Source organism: Sorex fumeus, unplaced genomic scaffold (assembly GCF_029834395.1).
Source record: "Sorex fumeus unplaced genomic scaffold, SorFum_2.1 ptg000007l, whole genome shotgun sequence".
In the NCBI taxonomy this organism is placed as follows: Eukaryota; Metazoa; Chordata; class Mammalia; order Eulipotyphla; family Soricidae; genus Sorex; species Sorex fumeus.
This window is the reverse complement of record NW_026606064.1, coordinates 38,295,874-38,323,368: the sequence shown is the minus strand read 5'-3', so window position 1 is coordinate 38,323,368 and position 27,495 is coordinate 38,295,874. Positions and strand designations below refer to the sequence as shown.

General features: G+C 56.0%; 2 protein-coding genes across 3 annotated transcripts in view; both read right to left on the bottom strand.

Moving 5' to 3' along the window:
• Window positions 1-13,958: 13,958 nt before the first annotated feature.
• Window positions 13,959-15,326, bottom strand: KCNJ11 (potassium inwardly rectifying channel subfamily J member 11). Its single transcript, XM_056130898.1, has one exon. It carries the CDS (start codon window positions 15,159-15,161, stop codon window positions 13,998-14,000), a length of 1,164 nt encoding a protein of 387 aa, XP_055986873.1. The 5' UTR covers window positions 15,162-15,326; the 3' UTR covers window positions 13,959-13,997.
• A 3,909-nt stretch (window positions 15,327-19,235) lies between these two features.
• ABCC8 (ATP binding cassette subfamily C member 8) overlaps window positions 19,236-27,495 on the bottom strand; it is an 84,574-nt gene continuing 76,314 nt past the window's right edge. For both annotated transcript variants that reach the window (XM_056130876.1, XM_056130884.1), the window contains exons 30-39: window positions 25,268-25,370; window positions 23,831-23,944; window positions 23,449-23,569; window positions 23,182-23,312; window positions 22,078-22,156; window positions 21,830-21,938; window positions 21,283-21,386; window positions 20,356-20,489; window positions 19,818-19,880; window positions 19,236-19,460 (exon numbers count right to left, since the gene is read on the bottom strand). In XM_056130876.1, the coding sequence (XP_055986851.1) occupies window positions 19,323-19,460; window positions 19,818-19,880; window positions 20,356-20,489; window positions 21,283-21,386; window positions 21,830-21,938; window positions 22,078-22,156; window positions 23,182-23,312; window positions 23,449-23,569; window positions 23,831-23,944; window positions 25,268-25,370 (1,096 nt within the window). In that variant the 3' untranslated portion in view covers window positions 19,236-19,322. The remainder of the gene's footprint in view (window positions 19,461-19,817; window positions 19,881-20,355; window positions 20,490-21,282; window positions 21,387-21,829; window positions 21,939-22,077; window positions 22,157-23,181; window positions 23,313-23,448; window positions 23,570-23,830; window positions 23,945-25,267; window positions 25,371-27,495) is intronic.

The following is a 27,495-nucleotide window of genomic DNA, read 5'->3' as shown; positions in this document are numbered from 1 at the left end:
GATGATCTGATACTATACTTAGAGAACCATAAAACCTCTACCAAGATACTCCTAGAAACAACAGACTGGTATAGCAAATTTGCAGGTTATAAAATCAGTAACCAATAGTCCATGGCTTTCCTATATAGGAATCGTGAGAGAAGAGAAAGTGACATGAAAAAAACAATCCCATTCACAATTGTGCCCCAGAAAATCAACTACCTAGGAATCAGCTTAACTTAGGAAGTTATGGAGCCAGTACAAAGAAAACTACAAAACGCTACTTCAGGAAATAAAAGTGGACATGAGAAAATGGAAAGATATACCCTGCTCATGGATCGGGAGAATTAACATCATCAAGATGGCAATACTTCCCAAAGTATTGTACAAATTCAATGCGATCCCTATAAAAATACCCATGAAATTCTTCAAAGAAATGGAGCAAACACTCCTGACATTCATATGGAACAATAAGCCCCCACGAATTGCTAAAGCAATTCTTGGGGAAAAGAATATGGAAGGAATCAACCTCCCTAACTTCAAACTCTACTACAAAGCAGTAATAGTTAAAACTGCATGGTACTGGAACAAGAGCCGTGCTGCAGACCAATGGAACAGGGTTGAATTTACTGACATTTCCCCCCCAAAATATGGTAATCTAATCTTCCATGAGGGAGCAAGAAATGTGAAGTGGAGCAAGGAAAGCCTCTTTAACAAATTGTGATGCCAAAACTGGACGGCTACATGCAAAAAGTGGGCTCAGGTCTCTGCCTAACACCATGTACAAAAGTAAGATCAAAATGGATTAAAGATCTCAACATCAGACCGGAATTCATAAGGTACATTGAAGACAAAGTTGGCAAAACCCTCCATGACATTGAAGCTAATGGTATGTTCAAAGGTGCCATGCCGCTGGCCAAGCAAGTGAAAACAGAGATAGACAAATGGGACAATCTTAAACTAAGAAAGTTCTGCACCTCAAAAAAAAAACAGTGACCAAAATACAAAGACAGTCTACAGAATGGGAAAGGATATTCACCCAATACACATGCGACAAGGGGTTGATATCAAGGATGTACAAAGTACTGGCTGAACTCCACAAGAAGAAAACATCCAACCCCATCAAAAAAATGGGGTGACGCGAAATTTACATACAAGTGGTACTACATGGAAAGTATCATGTTAAGCGAAATGACTCAGAAAGAAAGGGAGAGACATTGAAAGATTGCATTCATCCGGGGAACATAAAGTAACAAAATAGGAGACTAACACCCAAGAATGGCCGAGATTAGTACCAGGAATTTTACTCCATGGCTTGGAGGCCAACCACACATACTAGGGGAAAAGGGAGCTCAGATAGAGAAGGGAACACCAAATAAAGGTGTTGGGAGGATCCTCCCAGGATGGGAGAAGCATGCGCAAAGTAGACTATAAACTAAACATGATTGTCACCCATTGCCTCTTCTGTGCCACAACACCCAATAAGAGAGAGAGAACAAAAGGGAATGCCCTGCCACAGAGGCAGGGTGGGATGGGGGGTGGGAGGGATACTGGGATCCGTGGTGGTGGGAAATGGGCACTGGAGGAGGGATGGGTATTGATCATTGTATAATTGAAACCCAAGCACAAAAATGTGTAAGTCTGCAACTGTACCTCATGATGTCTCACTATTAAAAAAAGTTTTAATATAAAAAAAGTTTTTCCTAACGTAAAAAAAAATGGGGTGACGAAATGAACAGAAACTTTCTCAAAGAAGAAATCCGAATGGCAAAAAGGCACATGAGAAAATTCCCTACGTGAGAAAATTCCCTACATCATTAATCATCACGGAGATGCAGATCAAAACAACAATGAGATATCATCTCACACCAGAGACTGGCCCACATCAAAAAGAACAAAAGCAACCAGTGTTGGTGTGGATGTGGCTAGATAGGGACTCTCCTTCACTGCTGGTGGGAATGCCGACTGGTTCAGCCTTTTTGGAAAACAGTATGAACGATTCTCAAAGAATTAGAAATTGAGCTCCCATTTGACCCAGCAATACCACTCCTGGGAATATATCCAAGAGATGCAAAAAAGTACAGTCGAAGTGACATCTGCACTTGTTTGTTCATTGCAGCACTCTTTACAATAGCCAGAATCTGGAAAAAAAAAAAACCCTGAGTGCCTGAGAACAGATGACTGGTTAAAGAAACTTTGGTACATCTACACAATGGAGTACTATGTAGCTGATAGAAAAGATGAAGTCATGAAATTTACATAACAAGTGGTACTACATGGAAAGTATCACGCTAAGCAAAATGAGTCAGAAAGAAAGGGACAGACATGGAAAGATTGCATTCATCTGGGGAACATAAAGTAACAAAATAGGAGACTAACACCCAAGAATCACAATCAGTCACAATCACAACCATCCTGTTATTCGTTGATTGCCTCGAGCAGGCCCCAGTAATGTCTCCTTCGTCCTAGCCCTGAGACTTTTAAAAAAAGTGCCATATTCAAGGCTCTTTCAGAGTTAGGAGAATGAGAGCCATCATTGTTACTGGTATTTGGCATATTGGGTACGCCACGGGGAGTTTGCCAGACTCTGCTGTGTGGGCAGGTTACATTTGGTAGCCTGCCAGTTTGTCCAAAGTAGGAATGAGATGATAAGATGTCGCGGCCGCGTGCGCTTCCGGGAGCTGGATTTTATAGTCTCTGAGTCTTGGCCATTGATGGGATTACACGGCGCCAGGGGGCCAGTTGGTGGGTATGACCCCCGCCTACTGGAATTTGGAGGATCTGGGTGGAGGATGCTCAGCCCCGATCAGAGTAGGCTTGAATCTACTTGGATCTACTTGGATCTATGGCTATACCACCCTGAGAAAAGGAAACCGGCAAAGGGCCCACTAGGCCCCAAAAAGCAAAAGGCTTATTTCAGCACCCGGTATTCACAGGGATCTCCCATCCAAGCAGTAACCAGGCCCCTGCTTAACTTCGAGATCAGCTGAGATCCGGTGCATTCAGGGTGGTATGGCCATAGACAGTTCGCTGCTCTCCCCCCCCACCCCCCCTCAAGAAGTGGCCCAGCCGCCTGCCCCGCGCCCGACCCTTCCCACCCCGCCGTGTCCCGGCATCCGCCCGCCTGCCCCTACGCCTGCCCTCCCGCACCAGTGCCCTCCTCTGCTGCTGCACAGTCCTCCAGCACCCGGATCCGGGGCCCGCACCAACAAGACCTCCCGGGCGGGCTGCGAGTGCGTGCATGTGAGCCAGAGGGCCCGGAAAGCCGCACACACGCGGACACACGGACACGCACCCGCGCCGCCCCAGCGCCCCACGGGCGGTGTCGGGGCGCCTCCGCTGGGGCCGGACGGGCGCATGGCCACTGCCCTCTGCTCTGTTGCCGCGCCTCTGGGAGCAGGTGTGCGCGGCGGGGGAGCGGGTGGGCGTGGGGGTCTCGGCCAATGCCTGCCGGGGAGGCCCGGGGAGCAGCTTTGCCCAGCGCTCCCAGACCCTGTCTGTCTGTCGGCCTGCCGTGTGTCCTCCTGCCTCCGCGTGGCAGAGGGGTCCATGCTGCACTTGGCCCCGGGCGCTCGCCAGAGCGCAACCGCGGGCTCTTGCCCAGGGCACCGCCCAGGGGCGGGTCCGGGGACCGCGTGAATGGGAAGATGGGGGATTCCATCGCGTGGGCCAGGAGATCCGGGTGCCCCTGTCCCCGGTGCTCCCCGACCGGTGCTGTCAGCACTCGGGCTTGGACGGTGCCCTGCGTGGGTGCGTGGCCGCGTGTGCGCGGAGCCGGGTGCCCCCCCCCCCCGTGGTTTCCGGAAGGCTCCGGCTGTGGGTGTCGCCCCGTGTGTTGAAGGAGAGGGGACAGCTCATCCAGCCTCCCTCCCAGGGGTGGGGGGTTACGGGCGGGAGCGGGGGCCCTGGGGAGCGCCTTCTGGGGTCGGCGGGGGCCGCCCGGGGTCCCCCCTCAGCCCCTCTCCATCCCCACCCCCTCAGCCCTGCTCCTCGGGTCTCTCCACCCTCCCCGCCTTCCCTGCCCGTCCAGCTTCCCCACGCCCCCCCCGCCCCCGTCCCACCCCCCACGACCCGTGAGGACGTCCCCTTGGGTCGGGTCCCACCCTCGTCCTCCCTGGATGCCCTAGGAGGCCCCCAAGCTCCCCCCTCCCCTGGGCCGCTGGCGGAGCGGCCCTGTCCTTCCCTGCCCTGCCCCGCCCTGCCCCTCTGGAGGGAAGGAAGGCGTCGGGACCGCAGGGAGAGAGGGGGCGGGAGGGGGGTGCTGGAAGGTCTCGGTGAGGAGCTGTGGGGGGGAGGGTGGAGTGGGGGGAGCTCAGGCCAGCCTCGGGCAGCCCAGGCCTGGGGGGCGGGGGCCGGAGGCTAAGGGCAGGACCAAGGCCAGGGGCTAGGGCCCACCCCCCAGCCCTCCCCCGTCGGAAGCCAAAGAGAAAGGGGGAGAAGAGGAAACCAGCAATCGGCCCACAAGGCGGCAAAAAGCAAAAGGCCTACAGCACCGGGTTTTTCCAGGCGATCTCCCATCCAAGTCTCCCATCCAACCAGGCCCGACCCTGCATAGCTTAGAGATCAGGAGCATTTAGCGTGATTCGGCCATGGGCGGAGGTGTGGCTCTCCGCAGCTCTCAAGAAGTGGCCCTGCCGTCCCGCTCTTGCCTCTGCATTTGCCTGCCTGACCCCGCTGCCCCGATCCCTGCCCTCCCGCACTAGCGCCCTCCGCTGCCGCACAGTCCCAAGGCACCCGGATCCGGGACCCGTGCCCACAAAAAAGGAAGAAAAGATGAATTCTTGCCCTTTGTGATAGCATAGATGGAGAGTGTTACACTAAGCAAAATAACTTGCAAATGAAAGATAAATACCAGATACTCATAGATTTCTTAGGCTATAAAGGAAAAAAGCAAGAGATCAGACCAGACCAAACTCAGGTTTCCAGGGTATAAGGGCACAAAGGAAGAAGTCAGGGTGGGGGGTGGGCGGTGGGTTCTACTTCACAGTGGCAGAGACGTCAGCTCTTTGGAGGAGAACAGGGCATGGCAGCTCTCAAAGCTGTGTAATAGTATACTTGACACATAGCATCCTGTCAGCCAGTGTTACCTCAGTTTACCAAACAGAACAGCCCTGGGGCTGGGGGTGTGGCTGAAGTGGTAGTGCTCATGTTTGGCACACCGGAGGTCCTGGGTTGGATCCTGGGTACCACATCCTCCCTGCCCCCACCCCAGTGCTCTTAAGCACTTTCAGCTCTGGGAACCAAAGCACTTCAGAAGTGCTAACTCCCTCCCCCCAATATCTGTGTGTTTCTTTCACCCCCCGTATTTGTGTTTGTTTTACCCCCAATATTTGTGTGTTTAATCTTCCAGTATTCATGTGTGTGTGTGTGATCCACCCAATATTTGTGTTTGTTTAATCCCCACCCCCAATATTTTTGAGTTTCTGTATTTATTTAAAGAAAAGTGATACAACTCTCCACAAAGATGTTCTATTTGTTGTTTTTTTGGGAGCCATACCTGACAATGCTCAGGACTCACTCCTGACTCTGTGCTCAGAGATCACTCCTGGCGGGTTTAGGGGACCATCTGTGATGCTGGGGATTGAACCCAGGCAGGTCTGCGGTGTGCAGGGCCAGGGCTGTCGCCCCTGTACTGTCTGCCCGGCCCCGCGGAGGCTGAGTTTTGACCAGGTGCGACAGTGTCCATACTCTGCCACCTGGACCAGCACCGACCGCTTTCGGGCTCCTGCTCTGTTCAGTCCTTCCGGATGTCACCCTGCATCAGGGCCCGCAGCCTCTTCCCGATGTCCTCTCCCTTCATTCCTGAATACTGGTGCTGATCTCTCTTGGACACTTCTTCTTCCTCAAGTGAAGACCAGTGAGTGCTCCCAGGATGGGGTGCCTGACTGTCTCAGGAAGCTGAAGTCGGCCATTCCCACACAGGCAGACACAGCGGCCTTCAGGCCCCTCACAGAGCCAGTGAGTCACTAACTTTGAGTCTGAGGAGGCGAGTTGCTTGAGCAGAGAAGTACAAGCTCCCTTCTGCCACTCCCCAACTTATTCGGGAGAAGAAAGCAATAGTTTTATATAATCTTTTTAATGATTGTGAGAAACAGAAATAAAAATAAATGACACTTGAGATTTCCTAGCTCTGTGTCATTCTTTTGGGATTTTTTTGTTGTTGTTTGTTTTTGGTTTGGGGCCACACCTGGCAGTGCTCAGGGTTTACTCCCGGCTCTGTGCTCAGGAATCACCCCGGGGGGGGGGGGCTGGGGACCATATGGGGTGCCTGGGATCAACCTGTGTTGACTGGGAAGACGGTGTCCTCCCCACTGTCCTCTCTCCCTGACACCGTCCGCATTGTTTCTTGACAGCAGACGCATGCTTTTTCTGTGTCTGGGGACTTTGGAGGGTGGAGATGGTGCCCAACTACCAGGGAAAGGGATGGGCTGTGGAGGGTGAGCTGGATCCTTAGTCGAGGGCAGATGTTCCTTCTGGATAGTTCTAGGTTTTTTTTTTTTTTTAAATATTTTATTAGTGAATCACCGTGAGGTACAGTTCCAGACTTACAAACTTCCGTGCTTGCGTTTCAGTCATACAATGGTTCAGTACCCATCCCTCCACCAGTGCGCGTTTTCCAACACCAATGGTCCCAGCATCCCTCCCACCACCCCCACCCCATCCCCTCCACTCCTCCTTGCCTCTGTGGCAGGGCATTCCCTTTTGCTCTCTCTCTCCTTTTGGGTGTTGTGGTTTGCAGTAGAGGTATTAGGTGGCCATCATGTTTGGTCTATAGTCTACTTTCAACCCGCATCTCCCATCCCGAGCGGTCCCTCCTAGCACCCTTTATTTGGTGGTTGCTTCACTATCTGAGCTGCCTTTTCCCCTAGCATGCGAGGCTGGCTTCTAAGCTGTTCAGTAATCCTCCTGGCACTTCATCTCTACTGTTTTTGGGTGTTGGTCTCCCATTCTGTTACTTTATATTCCACAAGTGAGTGCAATCTTTCTATGTCAGTCCCTCTCTTTCTGACTCATTTCACTTAACATGATATTCTCCATGCTAGTCCACCTATATGCAAATTTCATGACTTCATCTTTTCTAACAGCTGCATAGTATTCCATTGTGTCGATGTACCAAAGTTTCTTTAACCAGTCATTAGTTCTCAGGCACTTGGGTTTTTCCAGATACTGGCTATTGTAAATAGTACAGCAATGAACATACAAGTGCAGATGTCATCTAGATTCTTTTTAAGGGGGGACCTGTTGGTTGGTGTGCTTGGCTCTTGCCCTATGTTCTATCACTGAATCAAGGTGATTTAATTATGAAAGCTCACGCTTTCATAATTAGAGAAAGTACAAGCACCTCAGCCAGGAAAAGAGGATGTGGAGGGCGTCATGCCAAGCGTTGTCCTGGGTAAGGTACAGCATGGTGCACTCCTAGGTGGGGTGTGAAGAGCGCAAGGGAGCAGACAATGTTCAGTGAAAGGAAATCCTTAGATGCTGAATAAAGGTTGCCAAGGGGAAGGGAGGGGTTGGGTGAAGGGCCCAGTGGGATGTGGTGAAGTGACATTGGCATGTTGGAGGTTGGCATGGTGTGCGTACATTGCGCCCCTGAATCATAAACCTTTACACTCTTGAAATTCACTATCGGCAGTGCTGGAGAGGAGTACAGTGGGTAGGGTGCTTCCCTGCATGCGACTGCCCTAGTTTGATCCCCTATACCCTATATGGTCTCCGAGCACAGCTAAGATTGATCCCTGAGCGCCGAGCAAGGAGTAAACCCTGATGTAGCCCCCAAACAAAATACAACAAAAGCCCTAGAAATTAATATTGGACATAGGGGATTGAAGGCACTTGCCTTGCATGGGTCACCACATAGGTCCCCAGGGCATGGCCAGGTGTGATCCCTGAGCATAGAGAAATAAGCCCTGAGCACAGTTGGGTGTGGCCCAGCTCCCTCCCCCAAATCAATGGAGCATTGTAGCACTGTCCTCCCAGGCAGACGCCCTACCCGCAGTGCTATTGCTCCAGCTCCAAATCAATCACTGTCACTGTCACTGTCCTTCTGTTGATTTGCTCGAGTGGGCCCAGTAACGTCTCCATTGCGACACTTATTGTTACTGTGTTTGGCATATCGGATACGTCATGGGTAGCTTGCCAGCCTTTGCTGTGAGGGCGAAATACTTTCAATAGCTTCCTGGGCTCTCTGAGAGGGGCGGAGGAATCGAACCCCAGGCCAGCCAGATCCGCCACGTGCAAGGCAAATGCCCTACCCGCTATGCTATTGCTCCAGCTCCAAATCAGTGTAACCAGATAAAAGTAAGTTCACTGAAGAGGGAGAATGCAGGCATGGTCAGAACCTGCTGTTTAGTCTCTTGGTTTAGAAGACCCCGTGCCACCCCAACTAGGGTGCCAATGTGGCATCATGTGGGTGTTATGGTGTCTGTGGCTACCAAACTTAGAAATGGAATGAGGAACTTTGTACAGGTAGAATTGGAGCTAAGGAAGGAAATCCAAGGTGTTCACAGTGGTGGAAAAAGGATAACACCCTTTGAAAAGCAGGGAGATAGTTAAGATTTTTTATGTCTAGCAGAATAAATCATAATGTTTTTAGAGAAATTTTAATTGAATAGTTTAATAATACGAAAGGGGGGACTGGATTGATAAAATTGCAATGTGGTCTTTTTACAGGAAGATAAAACTTTGGAGAGAGGATGGATGGATAGTGTTGCTCAGAAGGGAATGACGGAGGAGAAAGGAAGGGCGCTAAGGAGTGAGGGGCGCAGAAATAAACAAGCTGGCCGGATCCTGAGAGACAGGAAGCGAAGGAGAGAAAGATAGGATGATTTCCATCCTTCTAGTTTCAATATGGAAAAGAAATGAGGGATACCGTAGGAATTTAACAGAAAAAAACTTGAGTCTCAGAATAGCCCAGCATCTACCTTGCTCTCATCATGCTGAGAGAATTCCTTGCTCCATCAGGGAAAACCCAGGAGAAATGGAACAGAGTGGAGAGAGCACAGTGGCTGGGGGCCCGGACCTGGCTTTGTTTGCTTCAGTGGGTCCACAGAGGAGAAGCTATTTACTGTCAGTGCTGCCGAGTGCCAAACCCCATTCAGGAAGGGAGGTCTGTGACACCCATGGGCTGAAGGTAGCTTCTGGAGTCTGCTACCTGCTGTGGTCTTGTTTGGTATCACTAATCCCAGGAAAGGAAAGACAAGCCATAGTTAGTTGCTTTGTCCTTTGTCTCCTTGGTGTCATCATGCTGGGGAGGACTCAAGGTCCAGACAGAGGGGCAAGTGCACACAGGCTTATATGCCAGTGGTCCAGCCTCCCACCCCTGACCCCCATCCTGCCTTCTGAGCCCTGGAGAATGGAAACAGTCTCTTTCCCTGAAGGTGCAGAAAGCCCCAAACCAGTGCGCCTCACAGGACACCAATGATCTCATTACTGTTGTGTCTGGGAGCCACACCCAGTGATGCTCAGAGCCCGCTCCTGGCTCCGTGCTCTGGGATCACTCCTGGTTGTGCTCAGGGGATCACATGGGGTGCCAGGGATTGAACCTGGGTTGGCCACATGGCAGTAAGTGCCCTCTCCACATTCTCTTGCTGTTGCCCAGATGCCAGTGGTTTCGATTCTTGTGGACAAACCCACCCTCTGGAAGCTGGTTCTCACTGTTACTCCACTCCTTCCTCCAGTTTTTCCTGTTGTTTTTCGCAGCTGCCTCAGGCTGCCATCAGCAGGACCTGGGTGGCAGAATCCACGTCTTTTATCACAGAGTTTTGTGCATGTTTCGTTACTATAGAGGTCACTTGTACCTGAGGTGACCCCAGGGAACTGTCAGGCTCCCTCAGCCAGACCTTCCCCAGAAAAGCTGTTGTAGGGGTTGGAGGGCAAGACTGGGTGGGGAAGGCACGGCCTTTGGAGAAGGTGAGGAAGGGCGGGGGGTCACCTCAGTGGACCACATGTGGTCTGCAGTGGTGGCTGAGGAGGCCAAAGCCATGGGCACTAGGCCAGGGCTGGTTCCCAGGAGAGTTGGCAGCCTCCTTTGTCCAGAGTAGCTGTTTGCTCACTGAGGGAGGAAGGTGCCTTGGTTTCCCTTCTCCGTGAGCGTACCTCACCGGGTCTGAGTTGGGGACAGATCGGGGTGCCCTGTCAGTGCTACTTGGGGGGAGGGCACCCTGGAAGGAAGAGTTGCCGTCCTCTTGCAAGGAACAGGCAGTGGAGGGTCCATCTTACAGCTGAGTGAAAATGTCAGTGAGGCCTGGAGGTACAGGGGTTAAGCTTGCCTTGTACACGGCTGACCCAGGTTCAACCCCTGGCACCATACATGGTCTCTGAACACTGCCAGGAGTGAGCCCTGAGCACAGAGCCAGGTATAAGCCCTGAGCACCATTGGGTTGCCACCCCCCAACCCCTTGTAGCAAAGATCAGTGAGGGCCCGTGGCTCCCTGAATATTTTAAGCGGTATGTAGGCGGCTGGCACATTAGCTTTCTTTCAACTCAGAACTGGAGGGGTGGTGGGGGGGAGGGGTTTCCTGCGTTTCATATTCCCTCCTGCTTTGGGTGTGGACACAGCCAACTGCCCCGAGTGGAACGGCCACGTGAAGCCCAGATCCCTGGAAACGCTGTGGAGAAAGGAGAATTTGGCCTTGGGACTTGGTCCAAACCTATGTGTGGCGAGATTTTTACCAAGTTCATGCAACTTGTGGTCCTGTTTCCTCACCTGCAGGAGGCTTGGATTTGGGTTATTGAGCCACACCCAGTGATGCTCAGGCCTTACTCCTGTCTCTGTGCTCAGGGATCACTCGTGGCATGGTGTGAGGGACCATGTGCGGTGTTGGGTCAGCCAGGCAGAAGGCCAGCACCTTCCCTGTTCTATCTGTCGGGCCCTCTTCCCTGGCACTCTGAGCGCCTCGTGTAGCCCCTCAACCCAGGGATAGGACCAGGCATGCCCACAAGCTGTGGACTAGCTTCATCTGCTCTCAGGTGGTGTTTGTGCCATTCTGCAGGAGGAATATCAGAGACTAATGCCTGTGGCAGAGGGGTGTTCATGGGGGGTGGTCAGCTTTGCAGGTCCAGCTTCAAGAACCCAGTGCCTGGGGCTGGAGCAATAGCACAGCGGGTAGGGCGTTTGCCTTGCATGTGACTGACCCGGGTTCAATTCCCAGCATCTATATCCCCCGAGCACCGCCAGGCGTGATGATTCCTGAGTGCAAAACCAGGAGTAACCCCCTGAGTATCACTGGGTGTGACCCAGAGGAAAAGAAAAAAAGAAAAAAAAAAAAGAACCTAGTGCCTTAAGAGACAGGGAGCAAGCGCTACTGGTGAGCAGGATCACCCAGTTCAAAGCTGGACCAAGGCACGCTGCTTCCCATCTAGATCCTCTCTGAGTCAGGCTTTGGGGCTGAGGGGGTCCCACAGGAAGTCTAGGAAGTAGGACCTGGTGGCTCTGGTTTCCTGGGATCAGGTCAGTTTCCCCTATGGTCAGCAGGTGGCGCTGAACCCACAGTCCTGCTTATTTACTGTCAGCGGCCACTGGAGGTGTGTGTGTGTGGGGGGGGGGGGGGGCGGGGAGGTTTCTCTAGGTGGGATCCTAAGGATGGCACTGCCGAAGGTGAGTCTGGCCCTCAGGGCACCAAGCTGAGAACCAGGCATGCCCTCACCTGTGAGGATTTTGAGTGACGTCTCATCTCTTCTACATCAGGCACAGATCAGTCTGTCAGGAAGGTGACTGTGGATGCAGAGAGGGTCAAGCTCACTGACTAGACCTGCAGGAGCAGCTTCCTGGCTGCTTGGCTCTGCCTCTGGAGGGGCGTGAGAAACTCCCACTGATGCAGCAAAGCCCTTGGGAGGCCTCAAACCACAGCAAAGGTTTCTAGTCCTCTGCACCATCATCCATCTATCCACCCATTTATGCATCCATCCACCCATCCATTCATCCACCCATCCATCTACTCATCTACCCACCCATGCACTAACCCACCCATGCATTATTACTTTTATCACCCATCTGTCCATCCATTCATCAACCATCCATCTATCCATCCATCCATCCAACCCCCTAAGAAAGGCAAAAGTAAAAATCCCACCAACAGGAAGAAAGGGACGGGACCATCTCTTTGCGAGGAAGCAGGGAAGACCTTAGTGAGGCATCACTGGGCTGGGACTGACATGGGTCTCAAGAGAGAGGAGGGAGACCTGGGAAATCCAGGGGAGAGAGCCACACACACATACCTTTGAGGCTAGGACAGTAAACGTTATTGCAATGAGGGGCTATGACAGCTAAGGGGTGGCTGAGGGCGAGGCCTGAAAGCAGGTGAAGCCCAAATGACTGGGATGGAATATACCCTCAATCCAGCGTTGGGGAACTACTGAGAGTGTTTGACATGAGCGGAATGGTTGCAGTCCCCTTACTAAAGTGGCTCTGTACTGCTTGCAGGTGACCTGCAGGGGGAGACACAGAGGCCAGAAGATCAGATACTGGGTTAGCCATGGTGGGGAGGGCTGAGCTCGGAGGGGGGCTGTACTAAAGATCAAAACTCTCACCACCCCAGGAGGGAAGAGAATTGAAGTTCCTCTCTTGTTCCTGGATCTGTTGTCTCATCCTGTGGCTGATTCAGTAACCATCACGATAGGTAACATTTATTGAGCACTTGTCAAGGACCAGGCACTTCAAGCACTTTACATGGTTTTCGTTTACTCCCACAACAACTCCATGAGGTAGGTATTCTTAGTATCGCCGTGTTCTAGATGAGGCAACTGAGGCACAGAGAGGTTATGACTTGGCCAACGCCTGAGAACTAGAGCCAGGATTAGAACTGGGCGGGGGCTGGCATGCTCCCAGCTGCGGCAGTCTGAGCAAGTATTTGTGCTGTATGACCCTCCCTCCCGGCCCCTCGGTCCTCCAGCTCCCTGGTGGTGGAGGCAGCACCGGGCTTTAAACCTGGTGTGTGCCCAAAGGCTGAGATGGTTGGACAGGCTGGCAGGGCCACCGACCTGACGCAGAAAGATTTGAAAAGTCTTTCTGAACAGGGGAAGTGGGCCAGTCTTAGGTTCATGGCACCTCCTGAATGCACAGCTGCCAGCATCTGCCCTCTCTGTCCCCGGACAGGCTCCCTGCCTCCCCCAGCAAGAACAGCCCAGAGCTTAGGTCATGAAGGGGATTTATTGACAACAGAGAAGGCAGAATTCTGGGCCAGGACACACAGCGCTGCTCCAAGAGTCTCAACTGGGGTCAAGCCTGTGGGGGCCCAGGACCTCCTTGCTCCGGGGACCTCACTCACGCCTCCTGAACTTTCCCACGGGTCCCTTTTTTTTCCCAGGGACCCTCCATGGTTCCCCTCTGGGAAAATGAATGGCAGCGGCTATAGAGATGCTTGGATTGTAGAATGAGGGTCCCCAAGTGCGGTGGGCCAGGATCCTCTCTCTTCGCCTCTTTAGCTGTCTGTCCTGAGTGGCCAGAACAAAGCAGCAGGCATCTCTGTGGGACCTAGCACACAGGGGATGCCAGGGCAGGGTCCAGGGTGCCTCTCCACCCTTTGCGTTTCCTCCAAAGTCTGTGCAGGGGAACCTTGTCCCTCATACCTCTCTGTGCAGGAGAGACACCATCAGTCCTCCTGGGGGAAACACGCATCACCACTGGCCATCTCCCCACCTCTTTCTGAGACACACACCACAGAGCTGCGCTCAGCCCAACCCAGACCCTGTTCTTTCTCAGACCTGCCCAGCTGCTTTGATGGGTCATGGGGGGTCCAGGATGAGGTGCCTGACCCTTCCTACAGCTCCCCTCGCAGGAGGCAAGCCATCCTGAGCTGGGAAGGAAGAAGCCGGGACAAAAATAACCTGCAGCGGCCAGAAATAGCGTCATGACTATGGAGCAGCATGGGCGAGGCTGAACTGAGAGCGCCGGCCCCACCTCAGGACCGGAAGTGGCCGGGGGCAGGAGAGGGGTGCACACTATGTCCACGCGACATACCACACCACACTGCCCGTGGACAGACACACCAATGGCGGGGTCCTGGGGGGGGGGAGCCTGGCTAATCCAGAGAGATGCTGAACTTGGGCTTGGCCTTGGCCACAGCCACGCTCCGCTTACGCAGGGGCCCGCGGGTGGAGGCCAGGGTGACTGCGTCCAGCAGGCTGCGGTCCTCGTCCAGCTGACGGGCAGTACAGAGAGGCGTGGGCACTTTGACGGTGTTGCCAAACTTGGAGTAGTCCACCGAGTAGCGGCCGTCCTCCTCGGCCACAATCGGGACGAAGCGCTGGCCCCACAGGATCTCGTCGGCCAGGTAGGAGGTGCGGGCCTGCGTGGTGATGCCCGTGGTCTCCACCACGCCCTCCAGGATGACGATGACCTCGAGGTCCTGGTGGTGGTGCAGGTCGCTGGGGGCCAGGTCGTAGAGCGGGCTGTTGGCATCGATGACGTGGTAGATGATGAGCGGGGCCACCAGGAAGATGCTGTTGCCCCCCACGCCGTTCTCCATGGGGATGTCCACCTGGTGCAGGGGCACCACCTCGCCCTCAGGGCTGGTGGTCTTGCGCACCACCTGCATGTGGATGGTGGCGCTGATGATCATGCTCTTGCGGAGGTCGCCCACGCGCAGCATGAAGCAGAGGCGGCCCTGGCGCACGGCGATGACCGCGTGCTTGCTGAAGATGAGCGTCTCGGCGCGCCGGTGCGCCTGCGCCGTCTTCATGAAGATGCAGCCCAGCATGATGGCATTGATCATGAGCCCCACGATGTTCTGCACAATGAGGATCAGGATGGCCAGCGGGCACTCCTCCGTCACCATGCGCCCGCCGAAGCCAATGGTCACCTGGACCTCGATGGAGAAGAGGAAGGCGGAGGAGAAAGAGTGGATGTTGGTGACGCAGGCGGCGTCGGTGCCCTCGCTGGGTGCCAGATCCCCGTGGGCGAAGGCGATGAGCCACCAGACCATGGCGAAGAGCAGCCAGCTGCACAGGAAGGACATGGTGAAGATGAGCAGCGTGTGCGGCCACTTGAGGTCCACCAGCGTGGTGAAGACGTCCTGCAGGAAGCGGCCCTGCTCGCGGATGTTCTTGTGCGCCACGTTGCAGTTGCCGTTCTTGGACACGAAACGGGCCCGGCGTTCGCGCGCGCGGTATCGCGGCTCAGCGGGGTCCTCGGCCAGGCGGGTCAGCACGTACTCCTCAGGAATGATGCCCTTCCGGGACAGCATGGTGCCAGCCACCGGCGGGGAGACGCCTCCCCCATGGGGGGCGTCCCCGACCTGAGCCTAGGGCCTCGCTGGCTGGCGGGGGCGCTCCCCTGCTAGGGCACGCTGTTCTGTGCGTCCGTCCGTGCGTGTGTGCGTGTGTGCGGGTGTCACTTCTGAGCCATCTCCGCACCCAGCCTCATCCTCACCTCCACCTGCGAGCAGCCTCAGCCCTGGCCCTCCTGCCCGGTCCTGGAGTCCCCCACCCAACCGTTTCCTTACCTGGTCCTGGTTCCCCACTCAACACTGCCCCACTCCCTGGCACCCCCAGGCCTCCCGGCTATGACCCCCTCACCCCTCTTAGTTTGGCTTTTCAGCGCCCACCTCGAGGAAGGTGACCTCTCCTCTCCGGATCTTACTTAGCTGGCCAGACCTCACTCACGCTAGCCCGGCCCGGTCCCCTGCCGCCTCACCCATATCTGCCCCCTGGCTCCCCTCCAAGCTTCAGTGTCATGAGCCGACCCACCCCCGACTCCCAGTCTTACCTCCCGGGCTGTCCCTTCTTTCCTACTCCAACCCGCTCACCTCCCCGTGGCTGGGATTGCGTCCCCGTAGCGTTTCGGGGAGGTGGAGGTTGGGGGGGGGGGTAACCCCGCTCCAGCGCTCTGTCTGTTTGTCCTGAGTCTCCCGGGGATTCAGCGCTCCGCGAAGTCGCCAGTCCCCTTCCCCGGCTGCTCAGCTCGCGACCCCCAGGTCACCAGCGCCACCCGGTTGCCCGCGCCCCGCGCCCCGCCAGGCCCGCGCGCGTCCCCGCCGCGGCACCTGCTCGGGCGCTTCCAGCAGCCGCCGCCGCCGCCGCCGCTGCCGCCTCCCCGCCCCCTCCTGGCGCCCGGGCGTCGGCGCGGGCCCTGCTCCAGTCCGTCCGTCCGTCCGTCTGGGTGGGCGCGTGGAGAGAGACGGGTGCTAGGTGTTGGGCGGGGAGGGGGGGGTGGAAGATAGCGGGCTGGGGGCGCGCGCCTTGTGGAACGGGGCGCCTGAGGCCGCCAGAGGGAGCCCGACCCAGTCGGGTGCCAGGGGCGGGGCGGGCACCGGTGCTGGCCCCGCCTCCCCTCCCCTCCCTTCCCCGCCGGCCTCCTGCGACTCTCAGGCTCGCCTTGGGGGTTTGCTGGAACAGATGGACCCGGAGAGCTTCCTCCGTCCGGCCCACGCCCCGAGGAACTGGGGCGCGCGGGAGGGGGCAGTGGAAGGACTCGTGACCCGCGCTCCCTGTCTGGGGGGGGCGCAACCCCGGTCACCTTCGTTTCCCCTTCCCCAAGGTCCTGAAACTTGGGTCAATATCTGCCCCCCCCCCCCCCCCTTGGCGTGGCACAAAGGCGCTGGGCGTTGGGGAGAGCTGGGGAAAGGGGCACGGAGCGGGGCTGCGGCTCCGGGCGGCCCCGTGACTGGCTGAGCGAGATGAGATGTCTCCTCTTCGGGGGATGCTCTTCGTCTTCTCTGAGTCACGGGCCCTCCTTTGAGAAGCGGATGCGAGTGGAGAACTCCCTCCCCGGGCAGGGGGAATAATGAACATTAGTAGGTGTAAGAACATCGGTTAACGCCCACCAGAGGGCCCGGCTGACTGCTGCAGCCCAGAAGCTGGGGTGGTTGGTTGCGTCTTCTCCATCCTGACGCCATCCCCTCCGGCCCCACCCCTGCACTTTAAAGAGAGGTTGAACTGCTGGTCCAGGCTTTCTACCTCCTTCCTTGGGCAGGCTGGGTTCTGCCTTATATAGGAGAAGCAAGGGGGCCGAAGGGTTGTTTTAGGGCTGGCTCGTACACTTGATGTACCCCAGGTCTTGGTCCTACTAGGCAAGGGTGATGATTTTAAAGCAGATACCAGCATAGGGCTGTCCTTGGTTTGGGATATGAATGGGGATTCCCTAGCTCTCAGCTGGGAAGAAAGCCTGCTCACTCTGCCATTGGGACACTGTGTCCTCACCCCTTCTCTGGGGGTTCTGAGTTCTTCTGGCAGTTAAGACTCTGATCTTTCTTCTCCCTTTGTCTCCCTTCCCTTTGTTGTGGTGGAGGTAGCTGGAGCTTGGACACTTGGTTGCTGTGCTCACACAGTGGATTGCAGTGTGCTGGAGACGGCAAATAGCAATGCCTCTTTGTACACACTTGGCATGTGGGCAGTGCCAGGCATCAGAACTGTGGTCCTGTGCCTGCAAGGCAGATGCTCCATCACTGAGCTACATCCCAGGTCCAGGGCTGTAGAATCTCGTGCCTCCTCAGACACCCTTCTCCCCACCATGAATCCCTTCCTTTCTCTGCCCTGCTAATTCCCACTCCTTCATGCTCAATGCAAATCCAGACAGCCTGTTGGTTCATGCAAAGTTCACTGCTCGGAGCTCCTCCAGCTCCTGGAACACCCAGAAAGCTTTGTGCTGGGCAGCCTCTCCAATGTCTGGGACATTCTCCTTACATTGTTTTGCTTCTGATGCAGGCCTGAGACTCCCGGGTCTGCAACCCAGGACGTGGGAGGGTCTGTTCAGAGAGCAACACGTAAATGAGAATGGAATGATTGGCAGGTGAGCATCTGCCATCCCAGGACCAAGAGGAAGCCTAAGGGCAGCTGTTGTTTGGGTGCCCCTGTGTCTGAGGTACGATTTCTCCCAGCAACCACCTGGCTTTCTCTTTGCAGGACCGCCCTTCTCTCATTTACTGCTCAGGGTCCTTGCTTGGGGTTGGGGGTGAGATGGGGGCTGTGACCCAGCTTAGCCCTCCCTGTATGCCAACTCTCTGATCACACTCATGGGGTGAGGGAGAGGCCCCATTGAGATTTGCTCTCAGGACTTTCCCATTTGGGTGGTGGGAGGGGCATAGGAAGTGAGCTGGAGGTACTGGAGACCATCTGTCTCAGAGGAGGAAAAAAAAAAAAGAAGCCACAATTGAGATACATTCCTGATGTCAAATGCTTGGATCCAGCTACGCTGATCTTTCAGTCACTTCTGACAACGAACCCAGTGAACCCAATGAACTCCCATTTCTGTATAAGCTATTTTGTGTTGGGATCCTGCCGCTGGTTATGGAAACAGTGCCGATCTGAGGGGTCCTAGGCCCCACAGTTCTAATCCAAGAGTTAAATGAATTGAGAGGACTGACTGGAGAGGTAGTACCAGAGTTAAGGCACTTGCTTTGAACATGGCCTCAGTTTGGTCCCCGGCACCACTCATGTTCCCCTAAGCCCCACCAGGAATGATTCATGAGCACAGAACTGGGAGTAAGCTCTTAGCACTGCTATGTGTGACTCCCAAACAAAAACAAAACAGTGAGTCAAAACAGGACCAATCTACATGCAAAAATGTGGCTTTATCTGATGAGATAATGATAAAAAAAATGTCATAAGCTCTTCTGTACTGAATTGCATCTCCCAAATCACAGACTGACATTCCCCATTGGGCTGTTACTGGAGAGAATATATACAATTTGACTCTGGAGGGGTAAACACTTTAAATGACAAGAGTGGGCCCTTGTCATTTAAAGTGACAGTATCTAAGATGATGGGTATCTCAGCAATGAGCATATCTTGTGTGAGTGTGTGTGTGTGTGTGTGTGTGTGTGTGTGTGTGTGTGAGAGAGAGAGAGAGAGAGAGAGAGAGAGAGAGAGAGAGAGAGAGAGAGAGAGAGAGAACAAGCACCCTAAGCACCCTCTGCCACTGAGGAGTGAGGCCTAAGAAGGAAAACAAGCCCCATGACCTTGGACTTGCAGCCTCCTGAGCTGCTAAGGGAAGCACCTGTGGTGTGACCAGGGCCTCCTGCCAGTGGCCAGCTAAGGGAAGGGCTTCAGGCTGCTTCCTGTCAGGGCTGAAGCACCTGCAGCCCAGACTCCTCAGATGGACCCAGACTCTCCTCAGATGGGCTCAAACTCTCCTCAGATGGGCCCAGACTCTCCTCAGGTGGACTCAGACTCTCCTCAGGTGGGCCCAGATTCTCCTCAGGTGGGCCCAGACTCTTCTCAGGTGGGCCCAGACTCTCCTTAGATGCGTCTAGACTCCTTTGATGGTCCTGTCTGGGTCAGGCTGGTCCCACACACCCCACCCTTGGACACCAGGCCTCCTGTAGGAAATAATCTTTTTATTTACAAGTGATTTACAATTAGAAAACCAGAAGTGGGTGGGTGGGGGGAGGTCCCTGGGGCTCTGACAGTCACTTGTCTGCGCGGACGAAGGAGGCGAAGACACTGTCCTTGCGGCTGAGCAGCTTCTCTGGCTCATCGAACTCAAGGATGGCGCCGCGCTTCAGGACGATGACCAGGTCAGCACTCAGGATGGTGTGGACTCGGTGCTGGGAGACAGGGGGCGCCATGAGGGGGTGGGGAAGGGTGTTGGTGGCTCTGTGGCCCCAGTGCTTCATCCGCCCGCCACCTTCTCTCTCCACAGGCCTCAGCTCCCCCCCAGCTTTCAGACTCAGAGATCTCCTGACTTCCTTCCTGTAGACAAGTAACCCCAGCCTGGCTCACGGGACCCACAGAACCAGGATGAAGAGGTATGAGGGGCGCAGGTGCACCCCTACACTCCAGTCCTGCAGCCCAGGCTCCCTGCACTGCTCCAGGTTCCTTTCTCCATGGCCAACCGCAGGTGAGCCCCAGGTATGCCCACTCTTGGGGTAGTCCTTGCACCTCATCCTCCCTGGGTCCCTTACCGCTATGGTGACCACGGTGCGGTCGGCAAAGGCCGTCATCACCACCTTCTGCAAGATGTTCTCCTGTGGGGGGAGTCACAGCAGTTGGTTCACCTGCCCATGATGGGGCTCCTCTGGCGTCAGGGACATGCGCCCCAGTTTGTGGCTCTGCTCTTGTCAGACCCTGACTCTAGCCTCATCTCCCCACTCCCTCCACCTCACCATGGAACTATCCCCAGAGCACAAACCAGGGCTCAGGGGCAGGTCAAGACTGTCAGGAACTCAGCTCTGAGCCTGGGTGTGGGTGCTGAGGGAAGCTTGTGGGTGGTAGAGTGAAGTCGGTGAGCTTGTGTGTGTGAAGGTGAGCTGGAATCAGGGTCCCCCAGGCTGCTCTTATCATCATCGATAGCCTTTGAGGTTTACAGACCTCTTGGTGCAAACTTCTCCCCAGCAACCTGGACAAGACCCTCTTTCACCACCCACCATCAGAAGTGGCAAAACCCAGCTCTGGCCATGTCCATCCCTGCCCTGCCCACTACCAGAAGTAGCAGGGACTGACCGTGGCCATGTCAATGGAAGCTGTGGCCTCATCCATGATGAAGATGCTGGTCTTCCTCACAAAGGCACGTGCCAGACAGAACAGCTGCCGCTGGCCTTGGCTGAAATTCTCCCCGCCTTCAGTGATGATGGCGTCTGAAATCAGCCCAGCGAGAGGGTGAGCAGGTCTCCTTAATCCTGTGCTTTTTTCAGGGGTGGGTGGGTGGGTGTCACTCCCAGCTTATTCTCAGGGGTCTGTGTGGTGCCAGGGGTTGAACCTGGGTCTCCCGCACATGCTCTAGTCCTCTGAGACACTGCCCTGGCAAACCTTGAGTTCTGAGTGGAGGAGAGGGTGCAGTAGGGGATGTCGGGAAGTGTGCATTCAGGCACATTGTGTGTGTGTGTGTGTGTGTGTGTGTGTGTGTGTGTGTGTGTGTGTGTGGTCAGGAGCCTTAGCCAATCCGGTGTCTGATGAGGCTGCAGTCAGAGACCCAGACCAGCCCTGGGGGGCCTGTGCCCTGGGGCCGAGGACCATCAGCCCACCAGCAGCAAACACAGTGAAGCCCTGCTGATGGCAGGCGTAGCCGTCTTCTCTGAAGCCTGGACTGCTGACCACAGCCTGGAACTGCTCACAACCTGCCCTCCTGTTCCTCCAGGGGAGGGAGGGGATGGACAGGGAGGGCCAAGGCTGCCCGGACTGCTGTGGTGCCGAAGACTTGCAGACTCTGCCTCACTGCACTCTAACTCTACCCTCATTGCAGGGGGCCAGCCCTGACCTGAGCAGTCACGTGACCTGGGGGGCCAGCAACCCTCTCAGCTTCTGTCTGCTGAGCCTGAATGGTGGGGTGGGGGGGGGGTGGGGCAAGGGAATGGACCCATCTAAGACATGGTGCCTCCCCTGTGTAGTGGCCCCTGTAGGATCCTCCAGGGCCCAGCCAGGGCCAGTTACCGAGTCCTCCGGGCAGTGCCTTGACCACCAGCTTGAGCTGCGCGATCTCCAGTGCCTCCCACAGCGTGCTGTCCGAGCACTTCTTCTCCGGGTCCAGGTTAAAGCTGGACAGGGACAGGCAAGGGAAGGTCCACAAAGGACCCGGTGTGAGGACCGGGCGGGGCCTGGCTGGCTGGCACCCCAGATCTGAGGGTCGGGGTGCCCCACACCAGTGCCTGCCCAGATATGACAGGAAAGAGAAGGGCGGGGAGAGTGGACGTGGTCTACGCGGGGCTCCCTGCCTGCGTGGGTGGTGATGTCGGGGACCCTGACCTGCAGGTAGGAGCCGGTTTGCCGCGAGGGTTCTGGGGGGCTTTGAGGTCCCAGAGCATCTTTTTTGGGGGGGAGGGAGAGGGAGTTTAGGGTCACACCCAGCTGGCTCTGTGCTCGGGGGTCCCCTCGGCGGTACTGGGGAACTACGGGGTCCTGGGGGTGGAGCCGCAGCTGCATGCTCTGGTCTCATGCCCAACCCCTGGGCGCTGCTGGGGCTGGGTCAAGGGGCACTCACCGGATGGTGCCGCTGAAGAGAACGGGGTCCTGTAGGATGATGGACAGACGCGAACGCAGCGTGTGCAGGGGCAGCTTGGCGATGTCGATGCCATCGATGATGATGCGGCCTGTGTGGTGGTGGCGGGGTGGGAGGGCACACGGTGTCCCCGGACTCAGCGGGGCCATGGGCCAGGAGCAGGGCTGCGACCCCCTCTGCCTCCCATGGGTGCCTGGGGTCCCCTCCCCCCCAAACCCCTGGCCACTCACCTTCGAACATGTCCACCATGCGGAAGAAGGCGAGTGAGAAGGAGGACTTCCCGCTGCCCGTGCGGCCGCAGATCCCGATCTGCAGAGAGGAGCAGGTTAGGGGGGCTCTGGGTGGGGGCTGGGGACTCAGAGCATCTTTTAGGTGGGAGGTAGGTGGGCAGATGCTTTTGGGGCCACACCCAGTGGTGCTCAGGAACTCCTCCTGGCTATGTGCTTGGGGGATCCCCCTGGCGGTGCTGGGGGTGGAGCCCCAGGCTTCTACAGGGTTGGGGGCTCAGCCTGTAGATGACCCTCTGCACCCCGGTATTCTCCCGAGCTACATCTCTGGCCAGCATCTCTTTGGCTGGGTTTGTGCTTGTCTCCTGCTCTGGGTGTGAGCCTGGGCATGCCTGGGATGTGGGTGCAGCAGAGTTGGGGTGCCGGCATAGCTGTGTGCATGGCTGTAGCAGGCATGGGCTGCGGGGGCTAAGTGTGGTGTGCAGGGATGACCCTATGTGTGCCCCTCAGGCAGGCCCCAGTACTTGGGTGCTGATGGACGTGAGTGTGAGAGAGCAGTGGGGGAGGGGGGAGAGGAACAGGGGAGGGGTAGCCAAGGAGCTGAGGGACATGAGGAAGGAGACAAGAGAGGGGTCACTTTGTCTCCTTGGGATTGCAAATGGGGTGGGAGGGAGCTTATTCTCTGCCTTAAGACCTCTGCTCTGCAGCTCAGGGACCTGGGACCCGGGAGAGCCCCTGACAATTTGCGGGGCACCCTGACAAAGCCTTCATTTTTTTTTGTTTTTGTTCTTTTGGGTCACACCCGGGGATGCTCAGGGGTTATTCCTGGCTCTGCACTCAGGAATCACTCCTGGTGCTGCTCGGGGGACCATATGGGATGCTGGGACTCAACCCAGGTCAGCCACATGCAAGACAAACACCCTACCCGTTGTGCTATCGCTCCAGCCCCTGACAAAGCCTTTTAAGCCAGAGCACCTCTGTTTTGAGGGATGAGGAGACAGCAGGAAGAGAGAGAAGTCAGGGCATTGGCCGGTGTCTGGTCAGGGTGCAGGTCCCGGAGCCTGGAGACCTGGGTTTAGGGTGCAGGCTCCCTGTCCCGCCACGCACCTTCTGTCCTGGGGAGATGAGGGCATTGACGTGCTTCAGCACCGGCTTCAGGGAGCTGTCGTAGCGCACGCTCAGGTTCTGGATCTGGATCTTGCCCTGGTCTGGCCAGTTCTTGGGGATCAGTGATGGTGCTGCAGGTCAGGCTGGGGGTCAGCACGCAGGCCTGGACCACAGCTGGTCTCCAGGAAGAGCTTCCTAAAGGCTCCATCCTCCCCCCGTCCAGCCCTTGATGGGGCCTTCTTCCCCATGCTCTCTCCATGCCCTCACCCAGCAGCCCCTCGTAGCTCTCGGCCTCTGTGTTCAGGAGCCCGTGGATGCGTTTCACAGCCCCCAGCTGAATCTCCATGTCTGCCAGGTTCCGCACCATCCAGTTGAGGTAGTTGGAGACCTGGGGTGAGAGGGGGTACACGTGACCAACTTCCCCCAGCTGAGGAGGGCCTGGGGGTTGGGGGCTGGGCCTTGGTTGCCCACTGGCTGGTGGAGAGGCAGCAGGGACTTGGTCCCTCACCTGCCTGGTCTCTGCAGCAGCAGGAAGTTCAGCCAACTCTCACAGCCGGCAGGGGCGAGTCCTGAAGCATGTGTTGGGGAAGGTCCCCATCACTTCCCTAGTACTGGCCCATCTGCCCCCTGCCTACCCGTGGCCACTCACCATGAGGGCATAGGTGAGGCCCAGGCCCACCAGGCCGGCACTCAGCTCCCTGTGCAGGGAGTTGGAGATGGAGGTCACGGCCGCGATGAGCACCACACATGCTCCGATGTATTCCTGTGGAGGGAGAAGCTGGCCTGGGGCTGGGGGCTGGGGCCACAGGACCCGGAGTCTCAGCCTGAACCCCATCACTCACCCGGTCAGACACATACACACACAAACACACACACACACGCAAACACACAAATGCACACACACATGTCTGCATGCACTCTCTCTCTCTCTCTCTCTCTCTTCACACACACACACACACACACACACACACACACACACACACACACACACGGCCCAGCAAAGGCGGAGCCCCAGAGGCATGGTGAGTGGCCAGCTGGGCTCCCGTCCTCACCCCAGCCTGGGCCTCACCCAGAATGTACAGTTTAGACACCACCTGCCTTAGAGGCAATTCTTCATGGCTCAGGAATTACCTCCCCTAGCCACCCATGGCCTATACAAAGGACCCAGGAGGGGCTTTGTGGGTCCGCCCCTGGGAGGACCACCGTGGTTTGGAGAAGGGCAAGGAACTGTGTGTCCTCAAATGTGCCCATGATCTCTTGCCCATATGCCCATGATCTCTCCATGTGTGTCCGTGATCTCTTCCTGTGTGCCCGTGATCTCTTCCTGTGTGCCCGTGATCTCTCCCCATGTGCCCGTAATCTCTTCCTGTGTGCCCATGATTGTTCCGTGTATGCCCATGACCTCTCCTGTGTGTGCCTGTGCGATCTCTCCTGTGTGCCCTTGATCTCTCCTATGTGCCCATGATCTCTCCCTGTGTGCCCGTGATCTCTCTTTATGTGCCCATGATCTCTCCGTGTGTGCCCATGACCTCTCCCTGTATGTCCATTATCTCTCCATGTGCCCGTGATCTCTATGTGCCCATGATCTCTTCCTGTGTGCCTGTGATCTCTCCATGTGTGCCTGTGATCTCTCCGTGTGTGCCTGTAATCTCTGTGTGCCCATGATCTCTCCTGTGTACCCGTGATCTCTCCCCGTGTGCCCATGATCTCTCCCCATGTCCCCATGATCTCTCCCCGTGTGCCTGTGATGTCTCCCTGTGTGCCTATGATCTCTCCCTGTGTGCCTGTGATTGTTCCTGTATGCCCATGATCTCTCCTGTGTGCCCGTGATCTCTCCTGTGTGCCGATGATCTCTTCCTGTATGCCCATGATCTCTCCCTGTGTGCCCGTGATCTCTATGTGCCTGTGATCTCTCCGTGTGTGCCCATGATCTCTTCATGTGTGCCTGTAATCTGTGTGCCCATGATCTCTCCTGTGTGCCCATGATCTCTTCCTGTGTGCCCGTGATCTCTCCCCATGTGCCCGTGATCTCTCCCCGTGTGCTCCTGCTTTCACCGTCATCCCAGTCCTCCAAGGTGGCACTTGCCATGCGGACTTCTAGCCATCTGTTGGCTGCAGTGAGGAAGAGCGAGGCGATGTTGTTGGAGTCTGTGTATTCAAGGAGCTTCTGCTGGAACCGGGCCTCGTATCTGGGGGGAGATGAGCACGGCAGTAGGAAACAGCCCGTTCCAGGGAGCTCTTGGGGATCTGCAGCACCAGCCACCAGACTTGCCCCCTTATGCCTGGGGTTGGGGCTGGGCGTTTCTCTCTGGGATGCCTCCTAGCCCCCTCTAAGTGATTCAAGCACACTGAGAGCTCCGGCTTCACCATGGTCTTTTCCAAACCTCCGGTCAGTGGGTCTCTGTGTCCTCCACAGGGGCCCTGCACTCTACCTGCCACCAAGTTACACCCTGGCCCCTGGCTCTTCTTTACGGCAAGATCTGGCTCCTCTCTGGGCTTCCTCGTTCTAGGGTTCTCCAGGATACCTCCCTTCACCCAGCAGCTCGGCCAAAAACACGAGTACCATGGGAGTTCACATCCAGCTCCTCAGCAAGTCTCTCCATTCTCTAAAAATAGCCCTTCCCTCTGCGGGGTGCTCTGCCTACTGCCCTCCCCACCTTCCAGCCCCCAAGGACGCATCTGTCTCCTGCTGGGCTACCTGCTGGCCTCCTCAGCCCTCTGCCTGCCCCTCCCACCAGCACACCCCTGTCAATCATCAATGACAGCCTCTCAGCCCCATCTGATAGACCCTTGGCCTCCCGTTGCTGCTTTAAGAATAAAGAGCCCCCTTCCTGAGCAGCCCTGAGCTAAGGCACCCCCTGTGCTCACACATTCCTGGGAGATGGCTCTTTTCCAGTTCAGTGACAAGCTTCAGTGCTTTTCCACCCCCGGCCTTTGCCCATGCTGTGCCTTCTGCTCTCTGTTCCTCACTAGTGGCCCTCTCAGGCCTGTGTGCTTCGTAACCTTGCTCATTGACCCCAGCCATCAACGCATCTGGGCTCCCTGCCGAGACTCTTGCTCATCCGTGCATGCCCACTGCCTGGCGCTGTGCTGGCCAGATGGGGTGAGCCCCTCCTGTCCCCCCCAGGACAGACATTGCCCTGCAGGCCCTTTTCTGTCCTTGCGCCTCATCATGTTCTTGTCTGTGCTCCCAGGCTTGGCCCTGCCCCTCTCTCTGGCCAGGTGGGCTCGCTGGCCACTCCTGTAAGAGCTGGCAGGGGTGGACCAGGCCCAGGGAGAGGCAGGAGCACTTCCTGGACATTGAATAAAGGAATGTGTGAAAGTCACTTCAGGGGGCCCAACCAGAGGGACTGTTGGGAATGCAGAGGTGCCTGGCTGGGCGCTGGCTTTACACTCTAGGTGTTTATTCTGCTTGAATATGTCCAGATGGAGGCTGGTTTGTGAACCGAATGTGTGTGCACGTGTGTGCATGTGTGTTCATGTGTTTATGAATGTGTGCACACGTATATGCATATGTGTGCATGTGTTTATGAATGTGTTCACATGTATATGTATGTGCGTGCAGGTGTGTGCATGTGCATGCATGTGTATATGCATGTGCGTACACGTGTGTGCATGTGTTTATGAATGTGTGCACACATATGCATGTGTGTGCATGTTTATGAATGTGTGCACATGTATATGCATGTGCGTGCACATGTGTTAATGTGTATATGCACATGCATACACATCTGTGCATGTGTATGCATGTGTATGCATGTGTGCATATGTGTGTACATGCATGTGTGTATATCTGTGTGTATGTGTGTGTGCACTCATGGGTGGAGACAGGAGGTTCTGAGGCTGAGAACCTCAGGGTCTAACTTGAGGGACAGATGTGTGACAGGGAGGACAGTGGGAAGAGCCCCAGTGTAGGCTGCAGTCAACATCCACATCTTGTTACCTGCTTCTGTCTGTGTCAGGAGTAAGACTCACATTCCCCCCTCAGTCAAATGGGTCCCATGTGGAGACAGAATGGAGGTCTGAGCTTAGCTCTGAGTGTACCAAACTGAGTATTCTTGGAACTTTGAGGAAAATGGGGCCTCTTAGATAAACCAGAGGGCCAGCCAGGCCTGGGTCTGTGGGCCAGTATGGCTCTCACTGGCTGGGCACCATCTGCAGGATGCAGCTCCTCACACTGATGCCATAGTCTCCATGTTTACACACACACACACACACACACACACACACACACACACACTCATTCAGAGACACACACGGTACTTAAACCACAGTACTTAGCACCTTGCCTAGTACGTGGTAAGTGTGGCGGGA